Source organism: Hippopotamus amphibius, chromosome 13 (assembly GCF_030028045.1).
Source record: "Hippopotamus amphibius kiboko isolate mHipAmp2 chromosome 13, mHipAmp2.hap2, whole genome shotgun sequence".
NCBI lineage: Eukaryota > Metazoa > Chordata > Mammalia > Artiodactyla > Hippopotamidae > Hippopotamus > Hippopotamus amphibius.
This window is the reverse complement of record NC_080198.1, coordinates 11814753-11831565: the sequence shown is the minus strand read 5'-3', so window position 1 is coordinate 11831565 and position 16813 is coordinate 11814753. Positions and strand designations below refer to the sequence as shown.

Below are 16813 nucleotides of genomic sequence, written 5' to 3'. Positions count from 1 at the left end.
CCTCAGAGTTATGAAAGGTAGATTTATTCTCCTGGTTTTCTATTTTGAATGAGAATTAAGAAATAACCTGTGGCAGAAATGTTCTTAGCTGAACATTTATTGTGACCACTGTCCCTGTTTTAGGATTACTATAAATGGAAGCAAAAGAATGGAATACACTTGCGGATTTAAAAATATTTGGAAAATGCTATTCTCTGAGCTATGTTTTTATTTTATGGAATTTCTTGATAAAAGTCAGAATCAGGTAGCACTAAATATTGAAAAGTTTTGCATGTCCATGATCTATGGCAAAGTATCCAGATCAGGGGGAAGAGAACGTCAGTGTGTCTCTCCCCACAGAGAAGAGCAAGCATCTGGCGTTATGCAACACATTCACCTCCTTCTCCCACTTCTGATTTACCAGATCTGGACTGGGTGGTTGTTTTAAAATTTCCATCTTGTTAGACTAGTAACTTGGTTTGTGTATTTTGTAAAACAAACCAAAAAGTGTAGAATTTTATATTCTTTCTACTAAAATATAACAAATACAGAACTTTAGGACTAGCTATTTGTAGTAGTACACTTTTTGGCCCATCACAAAGATAACTGTGTTTTGCAAAGTATGAAGGTAGTAGTAGTAGCTAATATGAATTGAGATCTTGCTGTGTGTTGAACACTAGGCTTCAAACACATTATATGATCTGTTTTATTGAATCCTTACATTAATCTTATGAAGATAAAGAAAACACGAGTCACTTAAGTTCCTTTCAGTACTCAAAGCTGCAGTGCATTATAACAAGACAAACGTAAGGAAATATATATACCTCTACTTTCAATATCTTAGCAAGTGACTGGACCAGTCTTGGGAAAGCAAGACAGACACTGAATTCATAATGGCTTTTTATACTTGATTGGAATCCAGAAAACTAGCAGCATTAGCTACTATATGAATCTTTACAAGCAGGTGAGCTATACAGATTTGACCTCAGAAGACCTTATCAAAATCAGCAGATGATACCTAAATAAAATCAAATATCTCCAGCCTTCCTTCTTTTACTTTTATCCTCCAATAAGCACTGCATAGCTAAATTAAATACATGAGAGATATAATAAGATGATAATAAATGTAGTTAACCTTTATAAGCATTTACTCTCTGCCAGGCACTACACTGAGAGCTTTACATAGATTCCTTTAATTCTCTCAATAATCCTATGAGAGAGATACTTTTATGACCAATCCTATTTTATGGTTGAAGCAGCTGAAGCTTTATAACATATCCATGGTGTATAGCTATTAAGTGGCCATGACATTCCCATGAGATTGATGAAATCATGCATGTGAGATTATATATATATACATGTATAAATGTATTTGTATTTGTAATGAAGACCAGTAGTGTATAGAATAGAGTCCTTTTACAATTTTATTCAGTCAGGATCAGATGTGGCTATGAGAATATAAGAAAAACTAATAATTCTCTTTTGTAGTTCTGTTAGATTAATTTTTTGCCTAAGAATAATTGAGCTAGATCAGCTTTGGCTGAATATGTGTACAGAATGTACCATTTGGAAAAGAAAGAATTCCTGAAAACAAATGAAGTGTTAATTAAAATATAAATAACTAAAAATGAACTTTGAGTCCTTAATAACCTGGCTTTCATGTTTTGCTTTTATGAAGAATTACCTTTTGATTTCTTTGAAGCCATAAATGTATGTAGTTTCTACAGTCACCTTGGTTTTTAAAGAAATGACATCTGTGGGCTTTTCTACATGTTTCTATTAAGTGTTTGTGTGAATGTGTGTGTGTGTGTGTGTGTGTGTGTGCGCGCGCGCGCAAGTGTGTTTAATGTTTCTACCCAGTAATACAAGCAGTCCCAATTTAATTGTAAAAGTGAAGGAACACTAAAACTAGTTCAGTAAGTGTAATAATACATTAAAGTAACCTACAATTTAGAAGTTTTGTTTAGTTACTTTGAACATTACGTTATTAGATTTATAAGTGATTATGCCTGTTTAGTAGACAAAAGAAAAGCTATAATGCATTACCCAGCATATGGAATAATATAACATTTGTCCTAATCTAATTTTCAGGCACATCTCCAGATTTTGATTTGGCTGAAATAACTTATGCCACAGAGCTGTGCGCATGCCTGGAATTGAGAGACGCAGGTAAAACTCCAAATTGCTTCCTGCTTTTCGAAAACTCCAGGAAACCATCCCTTCAGCCTGGAATTCTGTACACCTCAGCAGAGACTTTGCTTGAATGTTTACATTTCCTGCTTGCTGTCCTTCATCCCACTATATAGTGTTCATCTTTTGGTAAAACTTAACAGCTGTCAGGAGTGGAGCTTGCTCAGCAAGCAGCATGGCTAGGATGAGCTTTGTTTTAGCAGCTTGCCGAATGGTGCTGGGCTTGCTAATGACTTCATTGACTGGGTCTTCCCTACAAAACAGTGAGTGTCCACAGCTTTGTGTATGTGAAATTAGGCCCTGGTTTACCCCACAGTCAACATACAGGGAAGCCACCACCGTTGACTGCAATGATCTCCGCTTAACGAGGATTCCCAGCAACCTTTCTAGTGATACTCAAGTGCTTCTCCTACAGAGCAATAACATTGCAAAGACGGTGGATGAACTTCAGCAGCTTTTCAACCTGACAGAGCTAGATTTCTCCCAAAACAACTTTACAAACATTAAGGAGGTAGGGTTGGCAAACTTGACCCAGCTCACTACTCTGCATTTGGAGGAAAATCAGATTACGGAAATGAATGATTACTGTCTGCAAGACCTCAGCAACCTTCAAGAACTCTACATCAACCATAACCAGATTAGCACTATTTCTGCTAATGCTTTTTCAGGCTTAAAAAATCTTTTAAGGCTCCACCTAAACTCCAACAGATTGAAAGTGATTGATAGTCGCTGGTTTGATTCAACACCCAACCTGGAGATTCTCATGATTGGGGAAAACCCTGTAATTGGAATTCTGGATATGAACTTCAAACCGCTCTCAAATTTGAGAAGCTTAGTTTTGGCAGGAATGTATCTCACTGATATTCCTGGAAATGCCTTGGTGGGCTTGGATAGCCTCGAGAGCCTGTCGTTTTATGATAACAAACTTGTCAAAGTCCCTCAACTTGCCCTCCAAAAAGTTCCAAATTTGAAATTCTTGGACCTCAACAAAAACCCCATCCACAAAATCCAGGAAGGGGACTTCAAAAATATGCTTCGGTTAAAAGAACTGGGAATCAACAATATGGGGGAACTCGTCTCCGTGGACCGCTATGCCCTGGATAACTTGCCTGAACTCACAAAGTTAGAAGCCACCAATAACCCCAAATTATCTTACATCCACCGCTTGGCTTTTCGAAGTGTCCCTGCCCTAGAAAGCTTGATGCTGAACAACAATGCCTTGAATGCTGTTTACCAGAAGACAGTGGAATCCCTTCCTAATCTGCGTGAGATCAGTATCCACAGCAATCCCCTGAGGTGCGACTGTGTCATCCACTGGATTAATTCCAACAAGACAAACATCCGCTTCATGGAGCCCTTATCCATGTTCTGTGCCATGCCGCCTGAATACAGAGGGCAGCAGGTGAAGGAAGTTTTAATCCAGGATTCAAGCGAACAGTGCCTCCCAATGATATCTCATGACACATTCCCAAATCATTTAAACATGGATATTGGCACAACAGTTTTCCTAGACTGTCGGGCCATGGCTGAGCCAGAACCTGAAATTTACTGGGTCACCCCCCTTGGAAATAAGGTAACTGTGGAAACCCTTTCAGATAAATACAAGCTAAGTAGTGAAGGTACGTTGGAAATATCTAACATACAAATTGAAGACTCAGGAAGATACACCTGTGTTGCCCAGAATGTTGAAGGGGCAGACACTCGAGTGGTGACAATTAAGGTTAATGGAACCCTTCTGGATGGTACCCAGGTGCTGAAAATATATGTCAAGCAGACAGAATCTCATTCCATTTTAGTGTCCTGGAAAGTTAATTCCAATGTCATGACATCAAACTTAAAATGGTCATCTGCCACCATGAAGATTGACAACCCCCACATAACATATACCGCCAGGGTCCCAGTAGATGTTCACGAATACAACCTAACACACCTGCAGCCTTCCACAGATTATGAAGTGTGTCTCACAGTGTCCAATATTCATCAGCAGACTCAGAAGTCGTGTGTTAATGTCACAACCAAAAATGCCGCCTTCGCGCTGGACATTTCTGATCAAGAAACCAGTACAGCCCTTGCTGCAGTAATGGGGTCCATGTTTGCCGTCATTAGCCTTGCGTCCATTGCTGTGTACATTGCCAAAAGATTTAAGAGGAAAAACTATCACCATTCATTAAAAAAGTATATGCAAAAAACCTCTTCAATCCCACTAAATGAGCTCTACCCACCACTCATTAACCTCTGGGAAGGTGACAGCGAGAAAGACAAAGATGGTACTTCAGACACCAAGCCAACCCAAGTTGACACATCCAGAAGCTATTACATGTGGTAACTCAGTGGATGTTTTGCTTCTGGTAGTAAGGAGCACAAAGACGTTTTTGCTTTATTCTGCAAAAGTAACAAGTTGAAGACTTTTGTATTTTTGACTTTGCTAGTTTGTGGCAGAGTGGAGAGGACGGGTGGATATTTCAAATTTTTTTAGTATAGCGTATCGCAAGGGTTTGACACAGCTGGCAGCATCTCTAGGCTTCCAGTTTGTGTTTGGTTTTTCTTATCATTATTATGATTATTATTATTATATTATTATTATTATTTTGTTTTAGTTGTTGTGCTAAACTCAATAATGCTGTTCTAACTACATTGCTCAATAAAATGATTAATGACAGGTTGGGGTTCCCCTGTGCTTTTACCAGTAGCATGACCCCTTCTGAAGCCATCAGCAGACAGTACCATGTCCTCCAGAAAGCTAACACACAGTTGTGAAGCAGCATTGAACCTTTTGTAGCAATCTGGTCGACTTAACTGGAGAAGCTAAGGCTAGACTTGTTACCTTTGTTGAATGATGTTAGTTGACTGTACTGTAATGTTGTATCAACTGAATTGAATGTTTGCTTTTGAACAATGACTTTTCTTTTTTTTAATAGTTAAAAGGCTTAGAACAAGCTAACAGGCAATAGAAATATGTATATCAGATTTTTTAATGTAACAAACTACATGTTAATTGTTACCTTATTCTTTTTATCTTTAGTAGACACTTTTAAAAGAAAAGACAATAATTTTGTTGTGTTTAACTCACCAACATGTGGTGTATAATGAAGACAGAACTATAATAAATTAGTTTTGTTCTGATTTTTTAGAACACTTGCAATAATGTATCATTTATAGTTCTTGCTAGTTGCAGTGGTGATATTTTTCACATTCCTAAAAACAACCACCAAAATAAATTACCTATAGCATGTTGCTTTTTAAAACTAGGCCCCAAAATTTTTGAATTCTTTTTCTAAGGGAGGAAATAAATATTTTAATGAAGATATTTTAATGAATAGGATTTTTATATTTTAAATATTACTGACCATACCTAATGGAAGGAAAAGTTCATATGAAGAAAAAAGGTACATTACTGTATCCTGTGTATAGCTAAACGTGGTAAAAGAGATAAGACATATTGGATATGTCACATTCCTTTTCTGTAAGGGTCTTGTTAATATCTGATTTTTTTTTTTTAGTAGTTTCCATATTCCCCATGAAAGTCTAAAACATACTGCTATGTAATATTCCAAAATGCACACATGTTATTCCTATTTTAACTGCTGTCATTATGCCTAGATCCATATTAGACCACTTATCAGTGGGGAAATATCTACTGAGACAAGTAAATGATTAACAGAAAACAGAGTAACTTCTCTACAGTTGGCATTTTTCACCCAAATAATATGTAGAAACAATTTTGCAGAATTAAGTGTTTCCCGGGTAATGGGTGTGAAATTTAGAACAGAAGGAGCTAGATTTAGGTAGGAGGCCAGTTCTACAAAGTGGGGGAGGGGGAAGATTTAAAGGTATAGGTAGAAGAAAAAGGACCCACTTGAAAACGCAGATTGATAAAGCAGAGAAATTTTTTTAAAAGGCTGTTCCAGATGGCACCTGCTTCCGGAGACATGCTGTCACACCAGGAACGATGAGATTGTAAAAAGGGACTGAGAGCAAGCAGGTGCCAGCTGAGCAAAAGCAAGGAAAAGGGGGAAAGAAAGTGCAGGTGAGGAAGGATGAAGGATTTCTTTCTTTGTAAAATTCCTTTTTCATGAGTCACTTAGAAAAAAAATCATCACCTTCCTTCCCATTAGAGAAAAGAGCTTCAAATGCTGAAGCAAGTGAGTTGCACAGAAAAACAATGACCATCTGAACCAGTAGCATCTCTTTCCACAGCCCACATTTGTTGTCAGAGAAACCTAGGCCCAGGGAAGAATTGTAATTTGGACCGGTCAGACTCCTGCCCACTGAGAACTCTGCCCTCCATCTATTGCTCTGGGTCCAACAGCCTTCCAGATTGCTGTGCAGAGCTTATCTTTTTCAGTTCTCAACAACCTCTGGTGCCCTTGCTTCAAAAATGCACTGTATCCTCAAGTTCCCGTTTATTCAGGACATATTTTAGCACAAAGGCAAACCAGAGGGTCAGGAAAGCTTGTACATCATGGGCATTGCCGAGTACATGTGGGAAACACCAAGAATTACAGATGCTTTGAATGCAACCTTGGGGTCGGGGGTGGTTCCTGTTGGGAATTCTTGTCTTCAAATATCTACAGAGAGTACTGGACTATCCAACAAACTCTTCTGCTAATTCTGCAAACAGTGAAAGGGGAATGACACCAAAGCATTAGGCCCAGAGCAGGGAGGAGGCATTGTTCATCCCATGAAGCAATGATTTGAACCTGACACATACTCAACCCTCAAATATTAGTGGAATAAATGAAAAAAACAAAAATAAAAACAACCATTTCTCTATTCTGGATATACAGCAAGCACCAGGAAATCCAAGTGTTTTTTGCCAACTATCTTTTGCCAGGCCAGTTGGGGGAGGGAATCCCTTTTATTCCTCCTCCAACAAAATACTTGAGCTTCTTTTTCCTTCTCTGAGCTACTTGGTTTGGTTTTCAGTTGATAGAAAGCAAAATGGCACAGTACTTTTTTTTCCCCTAGCCAAGTATTTCTTCAGTTGTACTTAATTTCATTTGATAAGTTAGACAGCGGGTGAAATTAGACATCAGACTAGGTCCTGATTGGTAATGGAGGTTATATCACCTTTACCAATGAAGTCACTATTATAGGTCACTTTCTAATTTCATGTTTTCCCCTTTGCTTCCTGCTGCCCTCAGGGCATATAATGTATCTCTAACCTGATTTTACCAGGTTATTTTTGGATCAGTTTCTTAAAAAAGGCATTCCCAAATTTGCTGTTTAATTAATGAGAAATTGAACTGATGCTGTGAATATAAAAACAAATGCAATGTTTGATTATCAAATTTTCTGATTTGGCTCTGTGATTGGCAGAAAGGAATCACTTTCATTCTTTCACAAGCAAACAATACCAAAGTCCATTATTTTCTCTCATGTGGTTTTCTATTTATTCATTCATGTATTTCCTAAGGACACCACGATCAGTCCTTTACTTGGTATTTGCTTTCTGTCTCTGTATTCATCTTCCAGGGCATTTTCTTTTCTTCATTACTGGAAAAAGACATTTCACATCCCTAACACTTTGCTGGGAAAACCATACTTTCTGCCTTTCTATTCATTGAAAAGGGGATTTTAACTACTTCTGATGCATTCTAACCACAACTGAAAAACGTTTTCTTCACCTCAATTCTTTCACTCTCACCCTGCTCACAAATAGAGGGTTTATTATATTATTATTCATAAGGGATTACTTAGAGGAAAAATGTTTCTTAAAAGATGAATTTGAGAATCACATCCATCCAGAGCTCTGGAAAGACTTTGGCCTAGAATCCTCACAGGACTTGATCTAATCTGGTGTGGGCATGATTTCTCTGCCCTCCCCTCCTCCCCACTTACAGCTCCTTCTTTCTGTACTCCAAGTCAGGAACTTAGGGTATATGGTAAGAATAAGGAGAGGGTGAGGGAACTCATTATTTTTGTTCCTGCTGGGTCAGCATTGCCCTGCACAGATTAACAGAACTAAATGGGTTTCTTGTATTGTAGAACTCCTCAGAGACTTGATGGCACTAATATAAAGTACATAGCATTTCCCACAACCATTTGACCATTGGTATATTTCAGGCTACTATTCTGTACTACAGATCCTGAGAAATTGAGTATTTAATTTAATCTCCAAAACGGTCCTGATAAATTGGGTATTATTCTTCGCAATTTACAGAAAAGACAACCAAGGCCCATGGGAGTAATCATTTTCCTGACACCGTACAGGAAAGTGGGTGACCATGTTGGGGCCCTTCACTTCAGTCTCCTCTACATCCATCCAGCGCCCTCCTAAGGTGGAGGTGGGAGCATATGTTGAAGATGAGAGGCTGGAGGTCACAGGGCACCAGGGAAGGCAGAGTGAATACATACAGGAGAACTCATGGGAGATGACACTGAAAACTTTCTCTATGTCTTAATGTTCTACTCTCTTCCTCTTTAAAGCTGTATGTGCTGGGAATTTCTGAGATAACCATCAAAACTATGTTCACATCAGGCTAAATTTTAATTCTAACCTTCAGTCTCCTATACCCTCCTCTCTTGATACTTGCTCAGAAAATTTTTAAAGAGTTTGTGGAAGAAATTTCAAGTTCTTTTCTTTCATTAACAGTAAATCATGGACGGCGTATGTAAAATTAGCAACAAACTCAATGTTTAGCTCCAAAGCTTAAAGGAGGAAATGTGAAATTCTTATAACCGGACAGTTGCAAGGGTGAATCTGACATACCTGGAAGCAAATGCTTTTGTATAATCACCAAGTTTGTGGAGTTGGTGGTATTTTTATTCAGGGATCTCTCTGTTCCCCAGAAAAAATTATATCCAGAGGCCATAAGACATTAAAAGGATGTCTTTTTTTTTTTTTTTAATAAATGTGATAGCCCTCCTGACGTACCCCAGTTTTGTTAGTTATATACTACTTAATATGAAGCAAAACCAGTTTCACACACTTCATGAAAGTAGCTCTGGGTGCAGAGTGGGTCAGACCATGCAATCCTCTCCTTTCCACCTTTCCTCCCTCCCTCTCTCCCATAAGATTAAACCGACAAGGTAAATTTCAGCCTGGGCCATGACAAAATGGTCATGAATTCCTAATAAGGGGGCTGCCCTGAATTAAATAGCGTTTTAATGCATTAGTCTGCACTTTAGCATGTCTCACTAATAAAAACAAGACAGGGTGGTCCTGGAGTGAAGAAAAACAAATTAACAGTGGTGACTTATGAAGGAATAAGGAGAAACATTTTTTGCTTATATAGCCTTCTGCTAGGAACTTCACATAGATCATTTACATTTAATCCTTTTAACTGACCCTCCTCCCCCAGGGAGTGGGTACAGGGGAGGTACCATTGTCCCTCCACTAGAGAGGAGAAAAATGAATACTCAGTCTCAGAGATGCAAGCAATTTATCTGAAATCACATAGCTTGTAAGAGGCAGAACTTAAACTTGAGGTCTATATGAATACAACTTACAGTTTTCCATTACAAAATGGTCTGCAAGCTAAATCTGGACCAGGAGTGTAGAACACAGAGCCCAAAAGCCAATTTGGTTTGAGACAGAAGGAAAAATGGAGCAAGGGGAGGCACTGCCCAGCAGTGAGGCCTCAGAGTACAGGGGTCTATTTTAAGACCCAAACCTGAGATCAACACACAGAAATAACAACAAGCCAGAGAAGAAAAAGTAAAGGAGAATTTGTGATAACAAATCCATACAAGCAAATAGAAGACACTGAAGCTGAAGAAGAAGAAACAGCCTAAAGAGGGGGGGAAGGGAGGGGTCTGGTGGAACTCAGAGCAGATTCCATATTTTGCCATATATTGGGCACCTGGCATTGCTCCAGTTGCTGCACTGGGCACTTGACCCATATTAGCTCATGTATTCTTTAATAACTTCATGAAGTGGTTATTTTTATGAACTAGGTATACCCTCAATTTTCACATGGAGAAACTGAGCCTCAGTTCATCAGTCTTAATTTGAAGTCCAATCTTGAAGCGAAGATATCAACTTAGAACCTGGCTGTCAGACTCTAAGGCCCAGGACTAACCACTAAACTGTTTTGTAGCTAAAAGGCACCCAGAGGACTGGGCTGGCCAGCTCATTTGCTTGATTGATTTAGTTTTTCCCTGAGAGTGAGGAGCAAGAAAAAGGGTAGGTTTCATGACCTTGTGAGGATCTTGCAAGGACCTTCCTACAAAAGGTGTATAAACATGGGATTAATGCCACAGGTTTCAGTAAGGAGAAAATTGCTGCCTCACTCTTTTTCTTTTGTCATCATTAAGGTCAGTTTCATATTTTAATCATTTCTCTGATCTATTTTTTAAAGCTACACCACATCATCCAGAGCAAAGACTTGTTCTGATGCTCAGTGTAATCTAATCTTCACTTTCCTGTAAATCATTCTAGGGGACCAGGGTGGGGTGCAGGGAGGATAAACTCCCTGGGGAACCGTTAACTGAAGAGTTTTATGCCTAATCCTATATCTTTGTGATGTCAATAGCCCTTAATTTAAAAAATATTAACGTTCTATCTTATAAGAAGCAAATTGGTTTAAATACCTCCTGTTCTACTGATGAAACTATGAAAAAAAGGCCCTATGAATATTAACTAAAAATGTATACTCCTGTATTTTTTTTCCACTTGTTAGAAGATTACACATAACAATGCTCTATTTCACCAAATTTTATTCTAACCTGTTGAGGTGTGCACCTGCCATCATAAGATAGTTCCTATCTGCCATTCATTTTTAAATGGTATTTTTTTCTTCAATTATAATAGCAATATATGTCCACTATAGACAATCTGGAGAAAAACAGTGAGAATAGTGTTTATCAAAATAACTAAGTGAGATTCTGGTATACTTTCTTCTAGTCTTTTTTCCCTCTGTGTGTATATTTATATATCTATATATACAATAATTATAAAAATACACATCTTTATGAATATAGGATTAGAATCCTGGTATATATGGTTTTGTATACTATTGTTTTTTTTACTTCATGCAAAAAATAAGTATCTTCTCATATTATTTATTAAATTCTCTTGGAAAGCCTGTTGGTAAAGTCTGTATAATCATATGGATATCCAGTGATTGAAAAAGTCCTTCCTTTGGGGTCATTTTACCTCTTCTACGTCAAGCACTAGGGGCATAAAAATAAGCATCCCACGTCATGCTCCCCAAGTCACAGTCACACAGAAAGATGAACATCCACATAAACAATCACCCAGTATGAGAGCTGCCACCAAGAGGATGGAATCATGGCACGAAAGCCAGGAAAAACAACCCTGGTCAGCTGGGGAACTCAAACTTCAAAGCTTACTACCTAAGCTCAGAATTAAAAGTTGAGGTGAGCGTTCAACAGGTCTACATTCAGAGGGAGGGCATCCTAGGCAAAAGCAAATTCCCATGATCACAGCGCTCCCAATGACATGGAAGAAGGCTTTTCAGAGGAGCTGGGGATTCTGGAGGCATCCCGGTGATGAGGAAGGGGCTACTAAAAATACAGAATAACTAAACAGGAAGCTGAGGTAGGAGAAAAATTTTGTGCGGAGATGAGAAGGTGAGGCTGAGTAATACAAGGAGGCTATAGGCCCCAGAAGGAGCTTTGCTGCCAATTTAATTTCTTTTAGCCATTCCACATAATCCCTGGAGGAGTGCCTTCCTGGTGAGATAAGAGAAGCTTGCAAGAGCAACTTGATAAGCCTCCCAAGCCCTGGGGCTTCAATGTGGAATCTCAACTGTGGAAATAACATAAAATCCAAGCATTAAACAGATGAGAGATGGCCCTAATTGCTTATGTCTAACCGTCAGTGGCCTGCAGTTAGTTCAGGTTTCCTTTGGTGATTGTGTTATCAAGCAAATAGGAAGTGCATATTTGGAAAATGGAAACTGATTATGTGGGATTTTAAAATACAAAAATTCACTGTTCAACTTGCTTCTTACCTACCAAATACAAACATTTCTGGTTCATTTGTTTAGAAAAAAATCTGATTTTTTAATGTTGTAAAAAACTAGACCTTGGACTGGGAATAGCAATAAAGAACAAGCCATACTTTGACACATCTACCTCCAAACTCACTGCACCTCTTTTTGTTCCCAAAAGTAAAACAAGTCAAAAACATTGGAGTATAACCTAATACAAAATACTTCTGTATCTAGAATCCATTCATATAGGATTTCGTTTGGGATTCTTAATTTAATTCCTGAGAATAGAAATTCATGACAGGAAGAAAAGATTGGTAGAGAAGTTTCTTTTTTCCTAATTCTGCTGTTAATAAGTGTATTAGTGGCCATAATATTTAGTGGTGTTTTTATCATCGGAAGATTTATCCAAGTCTGTTTTCACATTCCATCAACTCACCCTCTGAATTATTGGTCTCTGGAGATTCAACTAAGCATTCTACAGGTATCTTCATTCCAATCCGTTTCCCCAGACAGACAATGTAAGTTATAGTTAGCTTCCCATTAGGTTCATAAATTGAGACAAGCAGTTTTGTAGACAATGAAAAACACCGGGCAATCTAAAAGTCAATAGCGGTTTGTTGAATGAGTGAATTCATTCACTACTTTGACTTTGGAGTGAATAATAAGTTTCACTAGAAGCAGATTCATCTTCCTAGTTAGATTTTGTTTTGTCTGGTAATAGATTTTTGGACTGCTACAGGGAGCAAGCTGGCACTTGGTTGATTTGGGGAACAGACTGCGTTTCTTGTATTTTCTTTCTATTTTTCTTCTGAATTGAGGACTGGGCAACTTTGCCTTAACTTCCATCCAAGTTTGTGGATATCATGCAACCTAGGATATCTGCTTGGGCTGAGCCACTTGTGGTGACCCAGGATTGTTGGGATTTCCTGAACACACCACACAACAGCTTACACTCTCTGGGCATCTAGCAACTGTCAGTGGCTCGGGGAGCCTTGAATACTCCCCATGCAGATGAGTACCTATTCTTTATAGTTCAGTGGAGTACTCATTCCCAGTTCCCAGACTCTGGAAGCCTTATTCAAAATAGCACACTCACCCTTTTGTCTTTATTTTCGTTTTTCCCACAAAACCTTGTGCTTTGAAGACAAGGAGAAATTCATATACAATCTCCCGCGTGTTTCACAACTACCAATAGGCAGGCCGGGGAAGAGTTTTGTTACGAGTGATGCCACTAGGGGAGAGATGGGAAGAAAGACATACAATCTAGTGACTGCAGAAATGCCCAAAAATGGGCACAATGTAGACAAAACTGCTTAGGGGCAGAGAGCAGAGAGACATCCACCTCCCTCAAAGCTCTGTACCATGCAACCATGCTAGGAGCAGAGAAAAGACAGTTTGCTGAAAAAAGACCCTTTAAATGGATCTTTTGTGAATCCGTCTCCTCTTCCCTCCTTTTTTCCCATTTTCTCTAAGCAAAGCACTCTGACATTTCAACAATCATTCCTAATGCCTCTCTCACTTGGGTTTTCTCCTGGGGAGTGAAGAGAACTTCTAGTTGGACCTAGAAGAGTGGAGACAGGGTCCTAGTCTTCAAGTTACCTTTTAAATTGTGAGACCCAGGGAAAGATATCACCTTGGCCAAATCTCCCACCCAGTGAGTAGAGAAACTGAAACTAGAACCAAGATCTCCTGAATTACAGAAATAGGCAAACTTAAGCTTTCCCCCCAAATTTTCCTACCTTGCATCAAAAAGAATTAGGCTTATTTCGTTTAGTTTGCCAAGGACAAATAATCTGTGGCCATACAGAGTTCTGGTTAAGAAAATCCTGCTTTTAGCTCTTATACATGGGAAATTCCTTTCTGTTTTTACCTCAACACCTTGCTCATGTTAATTGTGCTGAGCAAGACCACAGGCAGCTCCCCCGCCCCAAGGCCAATTCTATTCTTGAAAAGACACATTTTTTCAAAATATAGGAGAGTTCATCTTTTTTCCTACCATCTTGTGAAGGAAGAAGATGACAAGACAAAAATAATCCATCATAATCTGTTCAAATAACAAAGCACTCTGTTTCCCATGCAATCATTTTTAACCTGGATCATGAGCGAAAATGATAGCTGTCATAGAGGAAAGAACTATGAATCTGAAAAGATTCAGCCCTCACATATAGAATCCCCAAAACCAAATTAAATTCATGAGCCATGAAATATATCTGACATGTCGCCAAATCCTCCCCAGGCTCAAAGCTCAAAGGGTCTTCGAATCTCACAATACATACTTTCTGAGGAATTTTGATTTAGGATGAAATGAGGTCTTCTGATGGAATAATACACATGGTAGCCACAGAGAGTTTCTTTCCCTCCACACAGATCTTTTCCCTGAAAAAAATATTAATTGAGCATCTGCTGTATCTGGACATGATCACAGGGTAGTTGTGTTTACCAGTTACAGCCAAGCAGCATGCCAGGGAGGACTGAGGATACTTCAGAGATGCAGGGACAGGAAGAAACACAAACATGCTCCAGATCTCAGCTACCCAAGTGGGAGTCCAGAAGAGCATCCTTGATTCAAGTGGCTGCCACTTTCATCTCAGAAAAAAAAAAAAATGTCAAGGGATTTAAAGAAAGGAGAGGTCACTTAGAAGTACAGGGAGCAGGAAAGGAGGAATTACTTCTGTGGAAGCAGTTAGATAGGAGGCAACCTTATGAGAGAGCATCAAAGAATGAAGAACATTTGAACTTGGGAAAGAGGGGAAGGAGGGAGGGAAAGCATGAAGCAAAAGAAGTCTGAAAGAAAATGTAAATTATTGGGTACTTGCAATAGTGCTTGCAACAGTAATTAGTTCAGTTTGCTGGATCAGGGGAGAGAGGTGGTAAAAATAACAACCTTTTATTGAGCCTTTACAATGTTCTAGGCGTAAGAGTGAGCACTTGGTATGCATAATTTTAATTAATCTTCAAAACAACCCCCGTGAGATAGGTTCCATTGTTTGCTCCATGAGAAAATTGGAGGTTTAGAAAGATTAAGCAATTTGCCCAAGGTCATCCAAGAGGCAGGATCAGATATTTAATCCCAGAGTCTATGCTCATAACCACAACACTACACTAGATTTGATTGTAAGAAAACTTAAGTGCAGAGTGAATGCTTGAGATGTTATTTTACAAGTGTTGGGGAGCTGGTGAAGGGTTTTGAACGATAAGAATGACATAATCAATGCCATTCTTCAGGAAGGCAAAGAGATCTGTAACCACAGATCGAACATCCAAAATATACACAGAAAAGACCTCCTAGAATTTATACAGAGAGTAAAAAAAAGTACAGCTTTCAAGAACAAAGGCTCTTTCCCAACCTCAACTGCCATTAAGGAATTGAAGAAGTCAAAGCGAGTCTGCATCCTTCCCCACCCTCATGGCGTGCGTGGCTCCAGGTCACCAGATTTTGGGCACCAGAACAAACGAAGCTGGAGGGACAGGAGACTCAAATCCTCACAAGTGGCTGATGGAAGGTTCAACACACAAATTGCCTCACCTTTTAAAGCTCTATAGAAACAAAAGTCAATCACTTATAGAAGTAGTATACAGGTTGGAGATTATTAGGGCAAATGATTAATCTCAGTGTGTATTCCTACTACCTCCTCACCTCCTTTAGGCCTTAGTGGCATGAGCTGTTCAGCTTTTCAAAACTGACGAAAGACGGATGTACTTTTTACAGCAACTTACAACAAAATGTGAGTTTCTTCACCAGAAAAATAAAGAGATAAACAAATTACTTTTCAAACATAAAAGGAATTTACTTGCTGAATTATTAATTTCACTGCTACCAGATATGTATACCAAAGCTCCTTAAGAAGTTCAGATTAATATATGAGACCCACAAGTTCAGTAACATGTGTCAACTTATTTATTTCTTGTTCATAATTGGTATCTTTAAAATCACATTCATGGGAAATTGCCTATTGGAATTTGAAAGCTCATGGGCAGTTATTAAGCATCTTGGCAAATGTGGTCAAATCCTGTCATAAATGAACAGGAAGATGAGATCATGGGTTATATAATTCTTTCCTATATAATAATTCTTTTTGGAGTTCCTACTATTTGCCAGGCACTGTGCTGGGTGCTGGGGACACAAGGAGAACAAAGCAGTCTTGGTTCCTACCCCCTTTGAACTTTTATGTTCTTGTCAGGCAACCAAAGATAAATAAGTTAAAAAATTAGTTGATTAATTGCAGCTATGATAAGTGTTCAGAAGAAAATGAAAGTACTGAATAAAAATAACTGGTATGGGAGAAAGAGGGCAGCCTGTTCCTTTTCCCCAGCATGGCTACCTGCAGTACATTGTACATCATGCAAATATGAGAAGACAATACCCTGGGTGCTAGCATTGTAGCAAGAGCTGACTGTACTCTGATGAGGATGCTTTGTTACTTAAATAACTCCCTAGCAAAGGATGCACAGCAGTTTGCAAATGGCATTTCAATTCATCACTGCAGCACTTCTGAGAGGCAAGAGAGAGGTTCAAGCCTCATTACCTCTATTTAAAAAAAAGAGGAAGGGCAATGACTAGAGAACTACCCACAGCCAAATACCAATGAGCAAAGCAGCTGTAGAGTTGATGCAGTAGCTGGGCTCAACTCCCCTGTTCCTAGCTGTTTCCACTAGACCGTTCATTTCACCCTTCAGGGGAAGCTAGGAACTCACACGTGCCTGGAGCTTTTGGAAGTAAACCAGCTCAAACTAACTCAGCA

The 16813-nt window shown here is 38.9% G+C and overlaps 1 protein-coding gene across 1 annotated transcript; it reads left to right on the top strand.

Annotated features, from left to right (window-relative positions):
• Positions 1-2092: 2092 nt before the first annotated feature.
• LRRN1 (leucine rich repeat neuronal 1) lies at positions 2093-5458 on the top strand. Its single transcript, XM_057705978.1, has one exon. The coding sequence runs from the start codon at positions 2345-2347 to the stop codon at positions 4493-4495; it is 2151 nt and encodes a 716-aa protein (XP_057561961.1). The 5' UTR covers positions 2093-2344; the 3' UTR covers positions 4496-5458.
• Positions 5459-16813: the final 11355 nt, after the last annotated feature.